The sequence below is a fragment of the Camelus bactrianus genome, chromosome 24 (genome assembly GCF_048773025.1).
Source record: "Camelus bactrianus isolate YW-2024 breed Bactrian camel chromosome 24, ASM4877302v1, whole genome shotgun sequence".
In the NCBI taxonomy this organism is placed as follows: domain Eukaryota; kingdom Metazoa; phylum Chordata; class Mammalia; order Artiodactyla; family Camelidae; genus Camelus; species Camelus bactrianus.
This window is the reverse complement of record NC_133562.1, coordinates 17,247,336-17,272,295: the sequence shown is the minus strand read 5'-3', so window position 1 is coordinate 17,272,295 and position 24,960 is coordinate 17,247,336. Positions and strand designations below refer to the sequence as shown.

The 24,960-nt window shown below is 34.5% G+C and overlaps 1 protein-coding gene across 3 annotated transcripts in view; it reads left to right on the top strand.

Moving 5' to 3' along the window:
* The window catches only part of RPRD1A (regulation of nuclear pre-mRNA domain containing 1A), a 55,766-nt gene that overhangs the window by 4,549 nt on the left and 26,257 nt on the right, over nt 1-24,960 (top strand). For all 3 annotated transcript variants that reach the window (XR_006722033.2, XM_010947201.3, XM_045510835.2), the window contains exons 2-6: nt 17,236-17,365; nt 20,138-20,244; nt 20,326-20,423; nt 23,298-23,424; nt 23,534-23,709. Coding sequence is in view for 2 of the 3 variants with exons in the window: in XM_010947201.3 (XP_010945503.1) it covers nt 17,236-17,365; nt 20,138-20,244; nt 20,326-20,423; nt 23,298-23,424; nt 23,534-23,709 (638 nt within the window). In the remaining variant the exon portion in view is untranslated. The remainder of the gene's footprint in view (nt 1-17,235; nt 17,366-20,137; nt 20,245-20,325; nt 20,424-23,297; nt 23,425-23,533; nt 23,710-24,960) is intronic.

Below are 24,960 nucleotides of genomic sequence, written 5' to 3'. Positions count from 1 at the left end.
GCTTAACTCTTGGCTGTTATCAGCTACCTGTAGTTTTGTAGTTTTGTTCTTTTTTTTTTTTTTTTTTTAATACCTTTTCCTTAGTCAGTTTTGTCTATAATAACTGAGAAACTAAGAAGAAAAGTACCATTCTTATGTTAAATACTTGGACTTCTCAGGTGTATTTTTAAAAATACAGTATATTTTAGTATGTAATAACATGCACATAATACAGAACTTAAAAGGCACGAAGGTTATAAAGGAGTAAGGCTCCTTTCCATTCCTCTTTCCTGCCCACTCATTTTCCTTACCCAGAATCAATGTGTTAACAGTTTATTCTTCCAGAATTTTCTGTACATAGATAGTCATATATTTATTTTACAGTTTCTGTCTCTCTTTCATGTTTAAACAAATGGTAGGGTATTATGTAGGCTTCTCTGTGCTTTTGCCTCTTTCCTTTTTAATGTATCTTTCAATTTGTGATGTATTTGTATATATGATACTGCCTCATTTAAAAAAATGACTGCATTGCATTCCATTTTATGGATGCACCAAAATTTATATAACCGTTACTCTGTTGATGAACATGGGTCGATTTTTTTATCTTGCAATTCATAAATATTAATTTATGCTACTAAATATTCTAGTTATTTTCTTAATGGTTCAGCTGATAGAAGTGGTAGGCATTGGTTTGTCACACCATTTTTTTTTAGTAAAAACCCCCATCCATTTGAAATGCCTCCTGTATTTCTCAGTTTTTATTTGTATTTGGTACAGTTATAGACTGTCATTCTGCTCCGTTCATCTGTTTACTCTGTACCACTGTCACACTCTTTATTATGTTTTCGTATCTGGTAGGACATCTCTCCCCTCAACTGTCCTTCCTCCCCTACCTCCTGCAAGTTACTCATCTTTTTTATTTAGAGCTGTCTGTGTCTTCTTGTTTCGTTTTTCCGTATAAACTCTAGAGTCTTGTCTTTTGCAAGAAAAAAAATATTTTGGTATTTTATTAGCTTAAAGAGAATTCACATCTTTATGATGACAAATCTTAGGCTGAGAACTATGCAGTCTTATTCTAAATGTATTTATTATAATTGTTTAGATAAGTGGTTCTCAGACTTGTTCAGATACTAGTTCATGATGCTTTGTAAAGCTCTGTAAAGACCATCTTGAAATGCACATTTAAGTTTTACAATAACATAACTTTGTGCTAAATGTATCTCATTTAAATCTAGTACAGGCTAACAGAAGAAAGCATCAAAGGATTAAGTCATGTTATGCAAAAGAATTTAAAAGTTGAAAACATTTGTATGAATTAAGGTTTTGGTTTGATTTTTTGTTTGTTTGTTTGTTTTGGGTTTTTTTGGTAAATTTGGAAAATGGTTTGCATTGGTTGATTTTTGTGATGACATTTTGCTCCAGTTCAAGGAATATCATTCTCCTTCAAGAGTATGATTTAGAAATCTTATCTATTTAATTCAATATGCTTTTTTTTGTCTCTTTAGTGTTGGCACAAATCATAATGCATACTGTATTCTATTTTATACATTATTCTTTAAAATAAGTGAAATTTATTTAGTCAGTCAAGGACCATATTTTTGCTGAACTATCAAAAAATTCAGTTTTCTTAGTAGAAAATTAGTTACTTAACAGCACTTGAGATGGTTAATTTTATGTGTCAAGTTGACTGGGCCACAAGGTGGCTGTAGATACGTGGTTAAACAGTATTTGGGTTTGTCTGTGAAGCTGTTTCTGGCTGAGATATAATATGTGAATCCGTAGACTGAGTAGAGCAGATTGGCCTCCTCAGTGTGGGTTGTCGTCTTCCAGTCAGTTGAAGGCCTGGAGAGAACAAAAAAGTTGACCCTCCCATGAGTTAGAGGGAACTCTTCCTTCTCTTCTGCCTTTGGACTCAAACAGAAACCTGGACTCTTGCTGTGTCGTGAGCCTGCTGGCTTTCAGACAGGTACTTAACGCCACCAGCTTTTCAGGGTCTCCAGCTTGCTGACTGCAGATCCTGGGACTTGACAGCCTCTATAATCACATGAACTAGTTTCTTACAATACACACACACACACACACACACACGCACACACACACGCACACACACACACCCCTTACTTGTTTCTCTGGAGAACTGTGAGTAATACAGTACTTTTCCAGATTTACAACAATTTAGTCATCTTAATGTAGATTTAATCCAGGTATTGTTTTAGAGTTTTAAAAATGCAATTGATATGCTATAACTAACACATAGAGAACTCTTAATGATTAAAAATAATTTCATTTATGCACTTATAATTTGATGCTTTAGATGTAATTTTTGTTTTTTGCTATCAGTATGCTGATGACTCAATGATACTTTTTTTTTAAAGCCTCAGTCTCGATGTCACCGAATGATATTTCTTGAGCATCTCAAATTCATCTTGTACAAAGCAACACTTTGTTGTCTTTCCCCACTCTTGTCCCACTTCCCTGTTACTCTTCCTGTCTTTCTTACTTCAGTGAAAGGGATTACTGTCTACCAGTTGCCTAAACTCAGAACTTCAGGATTGTCTTGACCCCACTCTTCATACATGCTTCACCTCCAGCCGTGTTATTGCTCTTTTAGCAATATTTTCTTTGCCTCTTCTGTCCCATCCCACTGCCCGGGTCTTTATCTTTAAGTAGAACTCTTGCAAAGAGTGCTCATAGCAACATTATTCACAATACTCAAAATGTGGGAACAACCTGAATGTCCATCAGTGGATAAATGGATTTATGTGGAACATCCATGCTGTAGAATATTACTCAGCCATAAAAAGAAATGAAATACTGATTCATGTTGTAATGTGGATGAACCTCAAAGACAAGTGAAATGAAAGAAGCCAGACACAAAATGTGACATATTGTAGGATTCTGTTTATAAGAAATATCCAGAATACGTAAATCCACAAATTTATTTCCAGAGGCTGAGGGTAGGGGAAGAAGAGGAATGGGGAATGAATGACTTTAGTGGGTATGAGGTTGTCTTTCGGGGTGACAGAAATGTTTTGGAACCAGATATAGGTGATGGTTGCATAATCATGTAATTGCCCTTTGATTATACACTTTAACATGGTTAATTTAATATTATGTGAATTTCTCCTCAATTTAAAAAAATGATGTAAACACGTTGCACTTTTGTGTGTCTGTATGCTTTTGTAGTCTCTTCACTTTTTCTATTTCTACTCTGTCTCCTACCTTCTGATATGCTGATCTCTGGGCAACTTCTCTCTGCAGCTTTCCCTAATTTTTTCAGGAAGAATTAATTTAAGTTCATTCACCCATAGTCCCTAATCCTGTTTTGGGAGGTGAGGTTCTTTTGTTTTTCTTTTTGTTTTTTTTCCCTTCCAGTTCATATTCTAAACTTGTAACAAGTCTAGTTTGAATTGATAACAACTTATCTTCAGTAGCATATTCAGTCTGTTCCTATACAACTTTCTCCGCCACTTTATGTTATCCTCACAAACTACATCTTTATATGTTGCATGTCCTTCATCAGACTTACTGCTTTATACATTTGTATTCTAAGTTATATAGGAAACAAAAAGAGTTACAAACTGAAACATAAAGTAACTTATGAAAGTTACTTTACTGATGTGATTTATTTCTTTATATGGCTTCTAGTTACTATCTAGTGTCTTTTCACTTCAGTCTGAAGGGCTCCCTTTAGTATTTCTTGTAGGAGAGGTCTACTAGCAACAAATTCCTTCAGATTTTCTTTAGCTTGAAATGCCTTAATTCTTCAGTATTGAAGGATGGTTTTGCCAGATATAAAATTCTTGGTTGACAACCCCTTCCCCCTACCATTATGTAGTTTAAATATGGCATCTCACAGCCTTCTGGCCTCCATAGTTTGATGAGAAATTGTTAATCTTATTGAGGCTCCCTTGTACATGACATGAGTCTAATTGCTGCTTTCAGAAATTGTCTTTTGACAGTTTGAACATAGTGTGGCTCATTGTGGGTCTCTATTTGTTGTTGGGAGGTAATTGGGTTTATTTATTTACTTATTTTAATGGAGGTATTAGGGATTGAACCTAGGGTCTTGTGCTTAGCATGCACTCTACCACCAAGCCGTAACTTCCCACCTTTGGTAGGTCTCTGAGTTACTCCTACTTGGAGTTCATTGGGCTTCTTGAGCTTCTTGGATTTGTAGATTCAGTTTTTCCTAAAATTTGGGGAGTTCTTGGCTATTATTTCTCCACATACTCTTTATGCATCCTCTTCTCTCTCTTCTCAGACTCCTGTAATGTTCGTGTTTGTTGGCTTGGTGTGTCACTCTGTTCACTTGTCTCCATTCTTTTCCTTTCTGCTCCCCAGACTCCATTTCAAGGGTCTTGTCTTTATATTTGCCAGTTCTCTCTACTCTTGACATTTTCTGTAGTAATACCTCCTACGTGCTTACTGCTCTTATTGTAGCATTTATCGTATAGTATCTTGATGATTCTGTGTTGAGTTTCCTATTACTGAAGAACTGAGCCTATTCCTTTGTTTCCTCAGAATTGAGTGTACGGTAGATTCTCAGTATGTGTTGAATGAGTTATTGAATGAATGTTGGAAAGTGTATAGAATCAGACTTTTACAGCTAGAAAGAGTATTGTAGAATGTTTTGCTGTTTCTTTTAAGAATAGTGCCTAAATTAGGAGCTTCTGACATCTTAAGGCAAATAATGAACTCAGTTATAAGCACTTCTCTGGTTGATAAAGACTTGAAAAATTTCCAGTTTTTTCAGTCTATCACATTGTTCTGAAATATATATAACATAAAATTTAAAATTTTAACAGCTTTTTCTTTCTCTTTGTTGTGGTTAAATATACATAATATATATTTTTCATTTTAACCAGTTTTTAAGTGTGTAATTCAGTGCAGTTAAGTCCATTCACATTATCCTCCAAACATCTTCACTATCTCCCTCCAAAACTCTTTATTTTCCCAAACTGAAACTCCATACCCATTAAACAATAATTCCCTGTTCTTCCCCCAACTCCTGGCAACCACCCTTCTGCTTCTTGTCACTCTGCAACTCTGGTTGCCTCACTGAAGTGAAATCTTACAATTTATTCTTTTGTGACTGGCTTACTTAACTTAGCATAATATCCTCAAGGTTCATCCATGTTGTAGCATGTGAGAATTACTCTCCTTTTTAAGGCTGAATAATGCTCTTGTATGTATATACCGCATTTTATTTAATCATTTTTTGATGATACAGAGTTGCTTCCACTTTTTGGCTGTTGTGAATAATGCTGATATGAACATACTTATAAGGATACCTGTCTGAATCCTTTCTTTAATTCTTTTGAATATGTGCACAGAAGTGGAGTTGCTAAATCATATGGTAATTCTATGCTAAATTTTTTGAGGAACAACTATACTGTTTTACATTCCCACTTGCAGTGCACTAGGATTCCAATTTCTGCACGTCTTTACCAGTGCTTGTTATTTTCTGTTTTTCATTTTTGTTTTGAAAAAAGATACTGTAGTAAGTGTAGTGTAGCATTGGTTTCAATTTCAGTTTCCATAATGACTAGTGATGACTCTTAGCAAGGTTTTTTTTCTGGGCTCTCTGTTCTGTTGGTCTGTATGTCTGTCCTTATGCCTCCACCATACTATTTTGATTACTGTAGTTTTCTAGTAACTCTTAAAATTAGGAAGTATGAGTCTTTCAATTAATTTTCTTTTTCAAGATTGTTTTGGCTATTTGGGATCACTTGGAGATTTATATGAATTTTAGGGTGGGTTTTTCTATTTCTGCAAAAATGCCATTGAAAGTTTGATAGGGATTGCATTTAATATGTGGGTTGCTTTGAGTAGTGTTATCTTAATAGTATTAAGTCTTCCAGTCCATGAAAATGGGATGTATTTCAATTTATTTGTATCTTTTATTTCCTTTTATAGTTTTCAGTGTACAAGTCTGATACCTCTTTGGTTAAATTTATTCCTAAGTATTTAATTCTTTTTGATATAATTGTAACTAGAATTGTTTTCTTAGTTTCTTTTTTTGGATTGTTCTTTGTTAACTTATAGAAATGCAATTCATTTTTGAGTGTTTTGTATCCTGCAACTTTGCTGAATTGCTGAACAGATCATTTTAACTCTTCCTTTTAAATTTGGATGCCCTTTTTTTTCTTTTTCTTGCCTAGTTGCTGTGGCTAAAAGTTCCAATACTATATTGAATTAAAGCAGTGAAAGTGAACATCCTTCTTTTTTCCTCATCTTAGGGGAAAAGCTCTCAGTCTTCGACTTTTGAGCATGACATTAGATGTGACTACACATCTTTTTAATAATCTATGTGACAAAATAAGGCTTAAAGTAAAATACTACATACTGCACATTCTGGAGAAATATGCCTGTATAATTGAGTTGTGAACTAAATCAGCTGCTTTTTTTTTTATGAAGCACCATTTTGTTTGAAAAAAATGACTGACAAGAGAAACTGTGGTTATTCAATCAGGGGTATTTAGTAGATATTTTCTCAAAAATGAATGTAATGAGCCTACTTCATTAGGGAAGGCAACTAACAGTATTTGTTTCCCATTATGAAATTGTAATTTTCAAGCAAAAATTAGAATTTTGGAAAACTTAAAATGTGTCACCATGTGTCTGACAACTTCCCAGTGCTTTTAAACACTTTCTGATGAAATCAATAAATATAGTTATAAATGTGATTTTTAAAATATTGCCTAATAAAATGTTTCAACAGTTGGAATTTTTGTGTAACTTAGCAAACCAATATTTTTCAAAAGGCTAATGCATGATGTTACAAAATTATACGTAAGTAAAAGATCCATTCAAAGAGCATGGTAGACTAAAATATTTTAACATAAGAGAGTTTTAAAAGTTCATTGATATGTTTTCAGATTCCACATTACAGTTTAGACTCTGTTTAAAAACTACAGCTTGGGTTTTAGTGTAGTTTGAAAGATTATCCACAGTTACCTGTAAAGACTGTTAAAACACTTTTTTCTTACCAAGTTTTTATCTGGATGAGGTCTGCTTTTTTTCATTACTTTTACTAAAACAATATACTGTGGTATATTTAATGGGGAAGCAGGTATGAGAATCCAGCTGTATTCTGTTGAGCTGAAGATTTGCAAAAATGTAAAACAATAGGACTTCGCATTAAAATTTTTTTGAAAAATATTTTTTAAACAAATTCATGTTAACATGCAATTTTTTTACATTGTTTTCAGCAAACTAGTACATATTTCAAAAATTCCTCTGTTTTAATTTTTAATAAGGTAAGTATTGGTGGATATGACTGCGTAAACAAAAGCTGTTTGGAGTTCTCAGTAATTTGTAAGAGTAAGAAGTGGTCCTGACACCAGAAAGTTAGAGAACTGTTCTCAGATTAAATGCTTTACATTAATCTTGTTTTATTTCATCATTATCTTACCTAATTTAATATAGTAATTATTTTAGTTTTTAAAGCTTTAGCTTCCAGATTCTTTTGGATTTAAGTCACTCAGATTGATACTAAGGTCTGTAAATAGATACGTAGAGTGAATATTGTCTGGGTTTTCTTCCAGCCACTGTCTTCTGGGAGTGCTTGTGCAGTGATGCTTTAGCCCTAAAACTAGAGGTCTTAACATGAAATTTCTAGAAAATACCATTTACTTTTAGATAATTATAGATTTACATTCATTTGTAAGGAGTAATACAGAGAAATCCTGTTTACCCTTCACCAGCTTCCCCCAATGGTAGCATCATAGAAAACTGTTTTTAAAAAAAATAATTTCTCCAATTATAGATATTATAAAACAATATCATAACTGTGGTATTGATGTTAATATAGTCATTTGTCAATCAGAACATCAAATATAGAACATTTCTACCACTCAAGGAGCCCTCAGGTTGCCTTTTTATAGCCACATCCATCTCACTCCCAGCACACCCCTGCTTAACCCCAGTTTATCAGGTTTTTCTTTTCTGAATTATGCTCTTAGTGTCAAGTTTAAGAGCTCTGCTTAGCCATGGATTCCAAAGAATTTTTACTATGTTTTGTTCTAAAATATTTATAGTTTTTTACTTAAGTCCATGATCCATTTTGAGTTAATTTTAGTACAAGGTGTGAAATCTAGGTCAAGGTTCACTTTTTGTGTATTGATGTTCAAATGCTCCAGCACCATTTGTTGAAAGGGCAAGCTATCTTTCCTCTATTGAGTTGCTTTGCTCCTTTGTCAAATTTGACTTGAATATATTTGTGTGAGTCTGTTTCTGGGTTCTCTTTTCTATTTCATTGATCCATGTGTGTCTCCCTCCACCAATGCCACAGGTAATCTTGATTGCTTGGTTAGTTATAGAGTAAGTCTTGAAATTAGGTAGATTGATTCCTCCCGATACTCTTTTGTGGAAATGTTTTAGCTATTCTAGTTCTTTTGCCTTTCTCTAAAGACTTTAGAATAACCTGGTCTATATCAGTAAAAGTTATTTTGCTGGGATTTTGATAAGAGTTGCATTAATCCTGCATTTCAGGTTAGGGAAAATTGACCCCTTTATTATGTTACATTTTCTAATCCATGACCATGATACATCACTCCATTTATTTAGAACTGCTTCTATGTTTTTGTATCAACATTGTGTAGCTTTCAGCATACAAGTCCTGTACGTGTTTTGTTATATTTACACTTAAGTATTTCAGTTATTTTGAACAATTTAAAAAGGTATTATTGTATTTTTAATGTAGTGTTCATATATTCATTGCTAATATATTGAAATAAAACTGATACAATAGCCAGAACATGGAAACATTGTCCATTGAAGTGTCCATCAACAGGTGAATGGATAAAGAAGTTGTGTGTATGTATGTATCTATACATATATGTGTATATACATATATATGCACACACACAGCAGAATGTTATTCAGCCTTAAAGAAGTGAGGAAATGCCATTTGTAACAATGCTACCATGTGTAACAATGTGCATGGACCTTGAGAATGTAATGCTAAGTGAAATAAATCGGAGAAAGAAACACTATATGGTTCCACTTATATGTGAAATCATTAAAAAAAAAAAAAAAGGCCACTAACCCGAACTCCTAAGAAAAGAAATCAGATTTGGGGTTGCCAGAGGTAGGAGTGTAGGAGGGGAAATTGGAAGAAGGTGGTCAAAAGGTACAAACTAACAGTTATAAGCTAAATAAGTAGTAGGGATGTAATGTACAACATGATTACTATAATTAACACTGCTGTGATATGTATGACAGTGTTAAGAAAGTAAAGCCTAAGAGTTCTCATCACAAGGAGAAGCATTTTTTTAATCTTTTTTACATCTCTACAAGATGATGGATGTTAAATAAATTTATTGCGGTAATCAATTCACAGTATATGTAAGTCAAACCATTATGCTGTACATCTTAAACTGATACAGTGCTGTATGTCAATTATGTTGGGGGAAAGCAGTTTTTTCTTTATTTTTATGTTTTCAGTTTTGTTAATTTCTGCTGTTACATTTATTATTTCATCCTGTTTGCCTGAGTTTATTTTTCTCTTATTGTAAGTTATTGAAGTGGGAGCTTAGCTTATTGATTTTAGACTTGTTCATCTTTTTTAATGTGTGCGTTTAGTGCTACAAGTTTCTCAGCACTGCTTCAACTTTATCCCATTAATTTTGTATTTTTGACACACCTGCATATGCTAGTTGAAGCATTTTTATGATGGCTGCCCTAAAGTCTTTGTCAAATAATTCTCAAATCTCTTGTCATCTTAGTGTTGGCATCTGTTGATTATCTTTTTTCATTCAGTTTGAGATCCTCCTGGTACTTGGTATGTTGAATGATTTTTTATTGATCCATAGTTTCTTTGTATTATGTTATGAGACGCTGGTCCTTATTTAATCCTGTTACAACTGGGTTTCTCTGACACTACCCCTTAAGGTTACCGTTGGGTGCAAGTGGGAATTCTGGCTCCCCACAAGACTTCCACTGACTAGAGTTGGAGGAAGGAATGTGTGGCCCTAATACTGCTGGGCCATGATGAAGTCCTGACTTTCCACTAAGCCTTCTGTGACACCAACCCATTGGGGAGTGCTTTACTGCTAGGTGAGAGTGGAAGTCCAGGCTCCCTACTTTGCCTTCTCTGACACCACTCTGGAGAGGTATTGGGCTTCAGATCACAGCATTTGGTGGTGTGGATGTGAGTGGGATTGCAGCTTTTTTTCTTTCTTTCTCTCTTTCCTTTCTGTGGTCTGTTTGGCTGGAGTAGATTGGTTATTATCTAAAAGTTTTCTGTCTTACTATGCTGTCCTTTTCCTGGTCCTTTGGCTAGAGTGAGGAGGCTTTTGTTTTAGCTTTTTATGTCTGCACCTGTTAGGATTTCTGGGTTGCTGGCCTCTTCAACTTTGAATCTGAGATGTATGAGGCAAAATGAAAGCTCTGGGAACTCACCTTGTGTTGTTCTTTGGATCCCAAGGTCTCCAGCCAGTCTGCCTTCTTTTGTCTTATGTTTGCTTTATTTGTGATGACCAGGGTTTGTAGTTGTACTTTGCAGGAGAAATAGGGAAAAGTATGTCTGCTCTATCTTCCCAGAAGTAGAAGTCCTCTTACAAATTGGTCTTTATATTGGGATTGGGACACATCATTTGGAACTCTGAGACTAATGTTTTCTTCTGGTGTTTTTTTGTCTTTGATATTACAGGATATTTTCAGGTTCACATATTGTGTTAGTATTTTAACAAGCTTATTTTAATGTAACTATGCTAAACACTAATTTTTACTTTTTTATTGGTTTAAAACGCATTGTTGTAATTTTTTTAAAGTACAATAGTAGGTAAAAATGCTAAGTAAAAATTTATTGCATAGAGGTCAGTTATCCCCAGATCAATCTGTAAATTCAGGAAAGTCTATGAGAAATTTGTTTTCTTAAAAGAAACTTAAAGCTAATTCTGTAAATCACTGGGAAAAGTAAATGTGGAGGAAGAACCAAGGAAATTTTTGTCTTGTGAGTGTTGACAATTTTGAAGGGAAAATAATAATGGAAGTAGTATGCCCTTTTAGGTATCCATACAGACTGTAAAGACATTGAAACTGCAAGAGTATGATGCTGGTACAAGAAGAGGAATGTATATAAAAGGAAAGGTAGAGATTTAAGAACATGAAAATAAATGTATGTATATATCTGCATGACGGGGACTTTGTCCTATACACCAGAAATTGACACATTGTAACTGACTATACTTTTTAAAATATTTTTAATAAGCCAAAAGAGGTTTTAGTTTCAATTCTGAGTGGATGTAAGCATAATGTGAATAAACAATGTGATGTGTATTCTTTAGAACTCTTCCAGTTCACAGTGTCTTTTATAGTGGTGTAGTGCTCCAGGATGAAGTTTGTTCTTTTCAAGATTTTAAGAGTTCATTTGTTGCATATACCAAAATCAAAGTTTTTAAGGTTTGAGGAACCAGGATTGCCCCTGGCCTTTTAAAATGGGAAATATGTCTATTTGTCTGGAACTAGGTGGAGTTGTTTTGTTTTTTACCAGACGTTGAAATAGGAGAGACCCTGGGTAAAAGCACCTGCCGGACAAAGTCAGTGACTGGAGCACTAAGTCAGCAGTAACCAGAAGCCCTTTTCAGCATGTAGGCTCTAATCATTTAGTATATAGCTCATATGTTTCCCTGTTAATGATTTAATTCTTTGCTAATAACTCTTGATCCCTGCCAAATTCTTTCTTGATCTTCCCTCACAGTAGAGCTATCTGTTGTAGGTGTGTGTTTAGGTCGATGTGTGTAACTAAATACTATGTCTTAGATATCTTTCCATATCAGTATATAAATCTGTTTCATTTTTGAACGACTGTTGAGTATTGGATTGTACAGCTGTACCATGACTTACTTAGGCCTCTCTTTTTTGTTGTCATCATGAGTATCCTTAGTGATTTCTTTGTGCATTTATGGGAATACACCCAAGGGATAAATTCAGAGAATGAAATTTGCAGGGTCAGGGGATTTTTGCATTTACATTTTTCATTGATATCCCCAAATTATTTTTCTAAGAGGTTGCTCTAATTTATATTTTAATCACCAATACATGAAGGTATTTAAAGGGGACACCCATACTCTTGCTAACTTTAGTTAGTGTCAGGCTTTCATATTGATCAGTCTACAAGTAGAAAATGATAGTTGGTTTTATTTGCTTAACATTTGTGTTTCTTTGACTTTCTCATTCACACTACTTGCCCATTTTTTTTTAATACGTTATTGATTTGTGAGAACTCTAGAATGAGGGTGAGGAAAGGAACATATTTGAACTCAATACATCAAAAATAAGGAAGAGTAGCTACATCTGTAAAGAAGTTTGTCTTTCATAATCTGAATCTGAAGTTGAGGTTTCTGAGAGTAGTGTAATTTTACATGTGTTTTCGTTTCACCTTTGGGTGAGATTAAGACCAGAAGCCAGGTTAGTGGAACAATAATTAAAGGCATAGGTTTAGGCCAAAATTTATTGTTAGTAAATACTGAGCAAATTATGAATCAGCTTTTGGGGTTGATTCCTTGGATTGGTAGATGAGACTGACAATTTTTGCTTTAGATGGAATTCAGTTGGGAAGCACTAGATTAAATAAAAACAATTATAGCTTGGGTAAGTGCTCCATAGGAAAAGTATGAGGTGCAAGGAGAGCATATCAGGGCTGCCTAACCTGTGTGTACTGGGTGGTCAGAGGAAAACTAGAGGAACCCATTTAACTGAGGTCTAGTGCATGGTAGGAGTTGGGGAAGTTGGAGGAGTAGTTGGGCATGAAAAGAGAGGAGAGTGGAGGGTATAGACAGACCTTTTGGGGCCTTTGGGTCATATTAAGAATTTCAAATGTTAAAACAGATCATCTTTGAAGGATTTTAAGCAAGAGATGGGCTGCCCAAAGTCTGAGGCATCCTGGTGGTGATACGGGACTATAGCAGCTCCATCCATTTTTCACCCACCTCAGCAATTAAGCAGCAGCCGTCTGTGTCTGACTGAACTCTCTGCTGTCTGGGACAGATGGAATCCATTCAGGAATCATCTGTTGGTTCTGCACTTTCTGTGACAAAGAATTATTACTAAGTTAAAGCAGTTTCTGCCTTACAACCACCTATGTGTCCATATGAACATGTTTTTTAGTCTGTAATTCATCAGGGAAATAAATAGGGCTGTCCAACAGTTGTTAATAAATCTTTAATAGATTTTTGTTTCAAGATAATAGCTTTTCTTCTGATTTCCTTCTGTAAGACCTGTGGTAATGCTCATTGTTGTGTGTATGTGTATACATGCATATGTATGTGTGTATATATATATATATATATATATATATATATATATATATGTTTATTCAGATTTTTTTCTACTTCTCTATGTAGAAGGCTTTCTTTGGAAAGAAAGTTCTTGTGTTTATAGATAACACAAAAATTTTTTAGCTATTGTATTTATCAGCATTGTCATCTACTGTCATTTTAAATTTCAATCTCCATAAAAACAGTGATTAAATTACATTATGACTTTCTATATCATATCAAAATAAGTAGGCATATGGTCTGAACAGTGTAAGAAGGTAAGTAAGGATACTGCCACTTTCTGATTATGAAGAAGTAAAACTGCATTATGAACTGATCATGAATTAGTGAGACTGGATGGCATTTCTTTAATCCTTTGACTGAGTTTGTTTCATATTGTTCAATAGCCCAGACTGTTCTCCTTTTTGTAAAATTGAAGTATGGTTGATTTGTGATTGATCTTTTATTTGAATTGTTTGTGAATTATTATGTAACCGTCTTCTCGTGTGATGAACTGAACTTGTCTTGCTCTTTTTGGGGAGTTTGCTCAACTTTTTAGGTAATACTGTGTTCTCATTTATTAGCCAGCCAGATTTTATTATTATTGTTACTTTGATGCACCTGTTGATAAGGACAAAGGACTTTAGTACCTACAGGAGCTTAAAATTTAGTTCATTTAGATGAGATGCAAGAAAATGCATTCTCACAGTATAAATGTTGACTGGTCCTTATTTGGCTTTTCCTTTATTGATCTAAACACAGCAGTATACACACAGACACACTGGGATATAATATTGTACTTACAAATGCTTCTGGTGTTGGTGTGATATATTAGTGAAGAGAAAGAATAAAGAAAAAGAACTAACATTTTTAGTCATGTAACCTATCATATGCCAGTTTGTATGATGCTTGCAAACTTCCTGATCGGTCAGAAAAGGTTATTTTTGGTCTGTACCTGGCATGGTCCCTGGCACATGGCAAACATTAAATGAATATTAGTAAATTGAATGGAAGATTGGAAAAATAGGTGTCTTTATAAGGAACCCTGTGAACAGTAGAGACATAGGAATTGATTATGTCAGACCCATTAATTAGCCTTATATTCTGTAGCCAATAGTGTTGTTTCTTTTAAAAATTGTGAAATGGTTTGTTTGCCCTTTCTGTTAACTTTGTATGTTTTAATAACAATTTATGGCTCTGTTATTTGCAGGTTATCAAAATTTATTTGAAAATCATTTTTGTGATTTTCTTCTGGAATTGCTTGTTGTGATTAGTTCCATTAGTTTATTATTTGTTCTACATAAAGGTACACATAAAACTAAATGGAAGTAAATTTTTTTCCCTGGAAATTTGGAGAAGGGTATAATTTATGGCAATTTCTAGGCATTTCTCATATTTAAGCCTGGGTTCCACAAGGAAAAAAATAAAAATAATGTCTTGGTGTTTGGATCCCATTCTAAAGCCATGCTCCTAGTACAGAGTTCGTCTTTTGGAATATACTGGGAATGCATGTTGAAATCTTGTAAAGTTTTAGTTTAGTGTATATTGCAGAAAAGATTCTGAATTATTTTTGAGGTCAGTAGCTCACAAATTTGAAAAATAGCGTAAATATATACTTTAAATTTTTGTGGTAAAATAAACATAACTTTAACCATTTTAAAATGTACAATTTAGTGGTATTTAGTAATTCATACTGTTTTGCAGCTACCTTCAGCATCCATCTCCAGAACTCTTCATCTTACAAAACTGGAACTCTATACCCATTAAACAGTACCTCTCCATTTCTCTCTCTCCCTAGCCACTGGCAACCACCATTCTACTTTTTCTGTGAATTTGACTACTTTGGGAACTTAATGTAAATGGAATCACAGTGTATGTCTTTTTGTGACTGGCTTGTTTCATTTAGCATAGTGTCCTCTAGGTTCATTCATGTTGTCGCATGTGTCGCATGTGTCAGAATGTCCTTTCTTTTTAATGCTGAATAGTATTCCATTTGTATATGTATACCGCATTTTTCTTATCCATTCATCTGTTGACAGACACTTGGATTGCTTCTGCCTTTTGGCTATTGTGAATAATGCTGCTAACATTCTAATATATTTTGGTTGAGTTGATACTAAATCTTCTAAAAAGATAATATCCCCTTTCATTTGTGACAGGAGGCATAGTCTAGTTGTAAAGAGGGAATGCTTTTGAGTTGGACTTTATGGATTCAAATCCTGGACGGTCCTTTCCTTGCTGTTTCACTGTGGGGAGATAACCTTTTTGATGTCTTTTTGTTCAGCTGCCAAATGCAGTTAATGATGTACCTTACATTATTTGGATTTAATTAGGTAATATATAAAAATGCTTAGAACATTGAATTGTATATTTTTAATTGAGTTATTGTCAGCACATTGAGTTTTTAAACTCGTTTTGATGCTGAGAAGGCAAATACTTGGATTAACTAATACTGTTAATACTTGGATTGAATAAGGCCTTTTCTTTCCTTGGGGATTTCTGTGAGCAGGGGGTGGATAAAAAGAGATAGGGTTGAATATTGGGAAACTTAATATTATTATCATCTTTATGGTAAGGGGTCTTGGTATCTTAACCAGTTACATACTCTATGGGTTTCACTAACCAGACAAGAGCCAGAACAATCAGAAGTTGCTCTCTGGTATTATCATTTCTTCCTTATTTTTATTCTATGCCTGCAACTTTAAAAAGCATATAAAGAGGTGGGCTGCAACTCGTAGACAGGCAAACCAGGTCATGCAATGGCAGCACAGGTCTGTAAAGTCTGATCAGATGTAACTCAATATTTTACAGTTTCTTATAAGATGGTTAGGGTGCTAGTTTCCCCTAAAAGAAGGATATGAACTCAAAAGTGTCTTAAATTTTAAATTGAATACTCAGATCTTGAGGACCAAAAGCAGCATGCCCAAATTTTTGTCTTAAATCCAATAAGCTGGCTCACATGAATAGTGCATTGGATTATCAGTCCTGATCATAAATCCCCTACACCATTGTAATGTGGATGCTACAAGTATGATGTTTCTGAATATAATTGTATGGCTTTAAATAATTCAAGTTTAATTCTAGTAAAATTACGTAATGAAAATAGTCAGTATAAAAGATAATGTTCAACTAAGAAATTTTCCTTATATATATGAGTCTTGTCATAATCAGTGCTACTATACCACTTACCATTGTAGCTAGTAAAATGTATTCTGCTCAACAGTTATTGAAATCTTGTCTGCTCTTTTAGAAGGATGACTATACCTACAGAATATATTAAGAGCATATTTTTGTTAAAATGAATCACTTATTCAAGACCATGTAATCCAAAGTTGGGAAAAATCTTAACTTTGTCCATTTGGTCTCCCTAACATTTATTATGTTAAGCTTGGCAAATACTTATTTCATAAACAAAACATACATAATTTCAACTTATTTCACATTTTGTACTCTCATTTCACAATAACTGAATGACTGATTTTTAAATCAGCATGGGTATTAAAAGTCATGAATTCAACTAAAGATTTAGCACACTATTTTAATAACATGATCAATCACCATCTTGCTTTAAGTGGCTATATTTCATGTAGTTAAAACTTAGTACAGGATAGTCACAGACATGCATTCTTACACAGATGTGAGGATTTCAGTGTATAAAACTACTTAGTTTGGAAATAATGATAAGATTAGCAATCCAGAATAAGTAATTCAATGACTCAGTAAGGGAACAGATAATTCATTGACCACCTCTGCCACTTGAGTTCTCTTTTTTCCTCACATGAGTGATCTCCAGAAACCATAGAGTAGTTATTCCGTAAAGAATAGTGACTTGATAAGTTTGGTAGTAAAATGAGAAGCTAGGGTCAAACATGGCACACAAAGGTTAGTAGGTTTGTTGTAGTTCTCAAGCTGCTTAATTCAAATATTGAGAAAGCTTGTCCAAGTTAAGTGAGGATATTTTAAGTAGATTAATTTTGTTTGTTTGTTTCAGCCAAACCAAACAGGAAGCTTACTTTTCTCTACCTAGCCAATGATGTCATTCAGAACAGCAAAAGGAAGGGGCCGGAGTTTACAAAAGATTTTGCACCAGTTATAGTGGAGGCTTTTAAGCATGTTTCAAGGTATGATAATTGTTTTGGGTACTAGGTAATTTGTTTTGAATGCCTAATATGTCCTTTTGCTAAAACTTGCCTGTAAGACATTAAAGTGAAAAACAGGGAATATATTTCTTTGAAGTTTTCATTTGAAAAGACTTTCATTTGAAAAAGACATTTCATTTGAAATGATGTTTGTAAATATGTTAAGTACTTCCTGTGAAGGAAAAAAATTTTGAACTGTTGCTGAGTTGGGCATTTGAAGTACTTGAATTTCAGCTTTTTTTTAAGTGACCAAAAGCAACTACCATATTGGAATGAAATTCATTACGAATGAAGGAATGTGTTGAACTGAAAATTTGTCTGCTTATAATACTATCAATCTTTCAACTAATGTTTCTGAAAAAACTTGGTACCCTTTTCTCTCATACTGCTTATAATGATTTTAGGTTTTCTAGAGTGTGAGTATGTCATAACATTTTTAAATGCTTTGGAAATATAGAATGTTTATTTAAAATAATCAAACCTGTTGAGAATTTTGCTACAGAAAAATTCTGAGAGTAGAAGTCTGAACTTTTTCACATGTTTATTTCCAAACATTATATGCAAATATTTGGTAGATTATTAAATCAATCTGAATTACAGAATCCAGTGGTGAATGATGGTCTGTGTTGAATGATTTAAGGATGAAAATATATTCACCACCTGCCCTACAGGTTTAGTCACAGTAGATACATTTTTTAAAAATTACAGAGTGTGCAACACTGCTGTATGTTGCTTTCTTAAATGAATATTTAAGCCTTCAGTTTAGATACTGTCTTGTTCCACTTCAGTCCTAGTCCCTCTTCTGGTGTCATACTCTTTACTAGCTCTCTGGGTGATTTCATACATTTCATGTATATGTTATTATCCACACGCTAAAAACTGATAGTCCTATGTTCCAGTCCATATGGTTTCCCTTTGTTTTAGTCTTGTATGTCTAATTGCGTATTGGCTTTCTAGTCACATGCCTCCAAACATCTTAAACACGCTGTGTCTGTTATTGAACTCATTATGTCCTTGCTCCCTGTGATACTTGCTTCTTCTCTAGGTTTCACTCTCTTGATGAGGGGCAACTCCATCTATGCAGATGCCTGTATGAGAAATTAGGTGTTACCTTGAACTCTCTGTGATACAGTGATTTATAATACATCACACTGTCCTTTCTCCTTCACTTCCTTTATCCCATTTAGTACCCGAAGTTCCCTCAGCTCTTTAGATTTCTTACCATTCCACTTACCATAATGTCATTTCTGTATAATCACAATAATCTCCAGTATTGTTTAATCCATTTAGGAAACTGTAACCAGAGTTGCAGAGCTCTTGCACTCTCTTGCCTTTGGGGGGTTCTCATTTGTCCTAGAGATCAAGTCTCAAGTCCTGAGTGAGATTTCAGTTGTCTCTTCATGGCCCAGTCTATCCCTTCAGACTCCTTTGTCACATTTCTCCCACACACACACTCTGTAGTCTACACAGTTTAAGTTTAGGTTCAGTTAACCTCTTTTAATTTTTTCTGCCTTGGGCTTTTTTATGTATGTTGCATCATGCTAGAATTCAGTAAAATATTTATTGACCACCTACTATGTGCTAGGCGATGATACAGTAGTGAACGAGACAAAGTTCTGTTGTAGTGGAGCTTACATTTCAGTGGATGACAGAGGTAATAACTAGATAGACAAGTGAATATTAACAACGTCAGAAGATAAGTGCAATGAAGAAACAAAGCAGGGAAGAAACTAGAGAGTATGATGGTGCTCAGTTATTTCATGAGATAAAGATTGACTGCTTTACGGAGGTGGCATTTGAACAGAGACTAAAGGGAGGGATGAAATGAGCCATTTGACTATCTAGGAGGAAAGGATCCTAGGTGGAGAAAACACTGGCAGAAGAAAATGAGATAGCCATGTGCTGGGCATGTTGGAGAATCAGCCAGGAAGGAGACTTGTATTTAGGAAACGTGGACTGAGAGGTAGCCAGGAAGCAGAACATGTCCACCTTGTGGTTCAGGATAAGGATTTCGCTTTTATTCTTGGTATGATTGGTGGTTCTTAGAGGAGTGAGAGGAGTATGATCTGATTTGCATTAGCAGAGAATAGAATGAAAGAGTAGGGCTTGGGAGACCAGTGAGAAGACTGTTAGAGAAATCCAGGTGAGCGATAATAGTGGCTCATCAGTCTGCAGTGGCAGTGATGAAACCGGTGGGAAGTGGTTGGGAGTAGTCTGGTTTCCCACTCCCCATGTACCCAGTCTTCAGAATTCAAACTAAATATGTCATTTCCTCAAATAACCTTCCTCAGATACCCTGCCTGATCTCTCTTGAACTGGGCTCGGTCTCTGCTTGTCTTTAACACTCTGGCACTTACAAATTACAGCTGCCATAAAGCTGCATTTGTATTTCCAGTGTCAGAGATAGTGCCTTGATCGATAAATATTTGTTAAATAAATTTAAAAATCACCCATTAGAAGTCTTCCTTAGCTTCACGTTCAACCCCCATTAGGTCAGGGACATCTTCTTGATAATCCCTAGTCACCAGTACTAACACTTCCACCATTTTTGGTAATTTTTTTGTTTAATAATATGTCTCTAAGTGCTTTAAGGGAATATGTCTGTCTTGGTCACTTTATCCCTGAACTGCTGGTACATAGTGGTGCTCAGTAAACATTTGGGCAGCTTTTTTCAGGGAGGGAGGTGTTTAAAATCACCATTATCTTTTCAATAGACTGTGTATTTTTACTGTTAACATTTTTATTTTTCTTTAGTGAGACTGATGAGAGTTGTAAGAAGCACCTTGGAAGAGTGTTATCTATATGGGAAGAAAGGTCTGTTTATGAAAATGATGTATTAGAACAACTTAAGCAAGCTCTTTGTAAGTATATAATTTTTTATCATTATCTCTTCATTAAAATGTACACTGTCTCGTTAAAACTTAAATGTTCGTTCAATTCAGATGGCGATAAGAAGCCTAGGAAGCGAACTTATGAACAGATAAAGGTGGATGAAAATGAAAACTGTTCCTCTCTAGGATCTCCAAGTGAACCTCCACAGGTAGCAGTTTTTCTCTCTTAAGGGAGTACCTTAGTCGCCAAGCTTTATTGATTCTGATGTTTTACTTCTGTAGATTGACTTTAATATAATTCTGGGTACCAGAAAGAAGCTTACGTGAGTTGTTTTCTGGTTAATAAATAGTTTGTGTTTAGTGTGTTGTATATTGTACATTAGGCAGTCATATTTTGCATAGAAAGAGGATTTAATTGCTAAGTATCATTAGATCTGGTGAGATATCCAGTTTCCTTTTAAATAGATAAAGCATTATATGATAAGACTATTTTATTTATATTTTAAGTACACTAAAAATTCCGTTCCTAGAGATAAACACTACTCTTTTAAGTATTTTTTGCTTTTAAACATGTAAAAATGCATGTTAGAGATTAATGAGTATGTATTCATACGGTTCTACACAGCTATGTAGAACCAGGTAGTTCCATGGTAAAACAAAATGAATTAGAATCATTATCTTGTTACTCCATGTCCTCCCAGGTTGGTACAGTATAGTATTCCTTAACCATCAGATGATTTCAGAAAAACATTTTTACATTAATTATGTGGACATTGAGTCTTAAAGCTTCCTCCTTCTATATTTCAAACATATAGGAGGGACAGATAAAATTTAAAAGGAGAAAATGAAGACATAGCCATACTCTTAAAACAAGGTAAATATCTTCATGGGCTAGAAATGGTACAGAAACGTAATTCAGTATGTGAGCCACAGCATGGTTCCTGCTGAACTTTGGTCTGGAAGTAGACATGGTTGGCAGAAATTAGTATCCTTATAGAGTAAAAATAGCTTACGTGCTCTAGGGTAGTTTAAGGACTAGACCAGAACTCACTGCATGAAACCTGAGGCTGGATGGAGCTCTTCCCCAATGAAAGGAGCTTAAAATAAAGATAAGCCAATTACTGCCTAGAACTGTAGGTTTATAGCAGTTTAAGTACTCCGAAGGCAGAAAGAATTTGACTGGGGCTCTCAGCTAGTACGTGAGTGAAGCCCCTGCTGACTCAATGACAGGAATGCTGAAGCCCGCATGGTCACCATGGATAAGAGCTTGAATAGAGGTGTAATACCATAACACTTGGAACAACCGGACACTAAGGCTTGTATTTCTTTCTATTTGGTAATAATTTAAGACAGGGAATCACTTCATACGAAGAGCCCCATTATGATTCCATGAATGGTATTTTACTCCAGTTCTAAATATAGGGTCTGACCTATATTTAGTAGTAATTCTCCCAGATGAAAGAGTAACCTAAGTTGTACTTCCTAGGAGTATCTGAGTAACTGGCTGGCTCTTCCCTCAGTATTTGTATAAAATGCTACTGCTTTTTGTTTTATGACTATTTTCAGATTAATTGTACTGCTTATTTCTCAATGGTTCAGCTGTATAGTTACCATTTTATTTATGGCTTTATAAGAATGGCTACAATTTCTCTTTGGAGGATCCAGTTGAACTCATTGCATTCTCCTCTATCAGGAAGTCCATGGTGCTGTTTCAGACAACTTTGCTTTCTTATCTGATCCTTGATCAAGCGTTGGGAATTTAGAATTAACTCATGTAGGAGTGTGAAGGTGTGGTGAGAGTAGGTTGTAGTTAAAGCATGCGTACATTGTCAAAGCCATAAGCCTGGTTTCTTCTTTTTAGAACTTTCTAAGACTGATTAAAAAATAATAATATATAAGTTAATTGGGGCACTATGAGAAACAAGTTTCCTGGTAATTGTCATTGCTCTTAAGCTCACTTTCATTGTAGAGGGGATATATCTTATAACAAAATTATTTTTTAAAATATTGGGATTTTTAAACACATAGTAATGAATTAAAAGCACACTTGGGATAGTATATTTCTTATTGGGTTTCATTTATTCTTATCGTGTTTGATCATTTTCTATGTGCTACACTCCAGTGGTAGCATTTTTTCTAAGGGAAGAACTTAAAGAAAAATCAATAATTGGCTGTCAGTGTCATCTAAATATGTACAGAGAATTGATAATACCGTGTATTTTTCATGCATGTGTGTAATTTCCTAGCATTTCAAGATCTAGGCTTAGAGATGAAAAAAGAAAGAAAAAAAAAGAGGTGGGATGGGGATGGACTCTAATAAAAAGAAAATTTACTCATTTTTTTTTAGAGTAACTTTAGAGACATTATGAGTTTTGAAATCATCAGCAAAGACTTGCCCTTCCCTCCTAATTATAGCTGATATGAAAACAGTGCAACTAAAATATTGTAATGATAAAATACTTGTTAAGCATTATATAAATATTAGTCACCAGATATATGGAACCTAATAATATTTTAATTATCTTAGTAACAAACCGTAGACTAGTTGAAGATACTATATGAACATACAGATTGCAAAACTAAATTTCTCTTGTGCCTTAATGACATCATTGAGAAGTGGAATTTGGGAGACTGTTCTATGTTGTGGTGGATGATGATTTGTATCCCCCATTCCCCAATATTCAATTTAATACTACAAATTCTTCTTGGGTATAATAATAATAGAATAAATGTAACATACGTTAAGACTTGTATTCTCTAGGTTGAAGTTACAGCCTGCCTTCCTTTTTACCACTAAATGTACTTGGCATATAAATGAATCACATCATTCTAATAGATAATTATTTTTACACTGTCTGTCTCTACCATTGGAAACATTTATATGTTTCCAATTTATATATTTCCAATACCTAACATAGTATAGCTTCTTTTTCATAATATATAAAAGGGACTGTGTTCAAAAGCAGTTTATAGTTAAACTAGTAAATAGCCCATAAGGATTAAAGGATATGAAATGAATTTCCAGTCTTCTATACTTGTTTCAGCTTCATTTATCTTGGTTCTAAAGTTGTATAACTTTTTAGACTCTAGATCTCGTTAGAGCACTGCAAGATCTAGAAAATGCAGCTTCAGGTGATGCAGCAGTTCACCAAAGGATAGCTTCTCTGCCTGTTGAAGTTCAAGAAGTCTCCCTACTAGATAAAATAACAGGTAAGGAAAGGAAATGTGATCTGGAACTTTTCTGGGAGTTGGGATAAGGAAACAGCGTATGGCATTGTTTTTGTTGTGTAATTATTTTGTTATTCTGTACTTTTCTTAGATAAAGAATCTGGAGAAAGGCTTTCTAAAACGGTAGAGGATGCCTGCATGCTGCTGGCAGATTACAACGGCAGACTGGCGGCTGAAATCGATGATAGGAAGCAGCTCACTCGAATGCTAGCAGATTTCCTTCGCTGTCAAAAGGAAGCCCTTGCAGAGAAAGAGCACAAATTAGAAGTGCGTAACCTTTTCCTTCTTTAGTGCTTATTTATTCCCTTTTGGTAGGAATTTAAAACTATCTGAGTGTTCTCTTAAGTTTTGTAATTTTTTTGACATAGACCTTTTTTTTTAGACCTTTTGGCCCAGGTAAGCTACTCCTTAACGTTGATTGGTTTCTTTTTACTTGAACCAAATCAGTCTGCTTAAGTAAATTTAGAAATTTGGAATTAACAAAATTGGTTGCATTTTAAAATTATTCATGTGAAATTCCAGTAATAGTAATTTATTGTATGAGTTTAAACTCTTATCTTCAATAACAAAAATAGCAGTTGGTATAAAGTCTGATATCAACTGCAGTAAATTGTAGTTGGACTTATTTAATTCCTGTTCTGAGTACTTGCAGTCTTTTGAGTATACAACTAAGAAACAAAGACTTTGGGACACATAGAATTTGTTACAGATAAGCTAGTTCCCAGTCTCCCTGTTCCTGAACAGTTCATCAGTTTTGCTCAGGAAGGTAGTGTTCAAGTTACTTCTTTGTTCCATCTCTGATTCTGATGCTAAACATATTCCTACCCCAACTCCCAGCTCATACACACCCTCAGGTAGAAGGTTGTTGCTTCTTTAAATTGATGATTGATGCTGTTGATGAGATGTCTGGAGATGGAGGGTTAAAAAAAGAAACACTCATATATCCTATGAACAGAATAGCCGTTGTCATGGATAGATGAGCCAGATTTGGTTTTATTTAAAAGAATCTTTCATTTGATTAGTTCTTGTTTAAATTGTTTGCCACTATAGACATTTCTCTTCCAATTTGTCTGGATTCCTTTTTTGAAGAGACAGTTCTCTTTAAATTTGTAGATATGCTATGATGTTGCCTCTGTTAAGTTGCTTTTATTAGAGTTGAGTTCTTATTTCAGCAGCCTCTGTGCCAGAGATGATTGCCATTTCCACATGTGATAGCAGCTAATTAAGTTGTTGTCAGCAGAGCTCTCCCACCCCAAATTGTTTTATTAGCATCACCCCTTTTTCATTCTGCCCCTCCTCTGCTCACACATACACTCTCAGAACATAGTTTCTGACACTGTGCTCTACCTTTAGAGAGGTTGCCCAGTTTTAACCTAGGAAGGAAAAGGTAGAAATAAAGAAAAAAGTACATTTGATAGTTAACTTGCCTGTTTTCGATCTTGTGATGAAACTTAAGTACTAAATACACTGTTACTTGTTGTATTTATTGTTAGCAGAATTAAGGGTAAGTAATGTCTT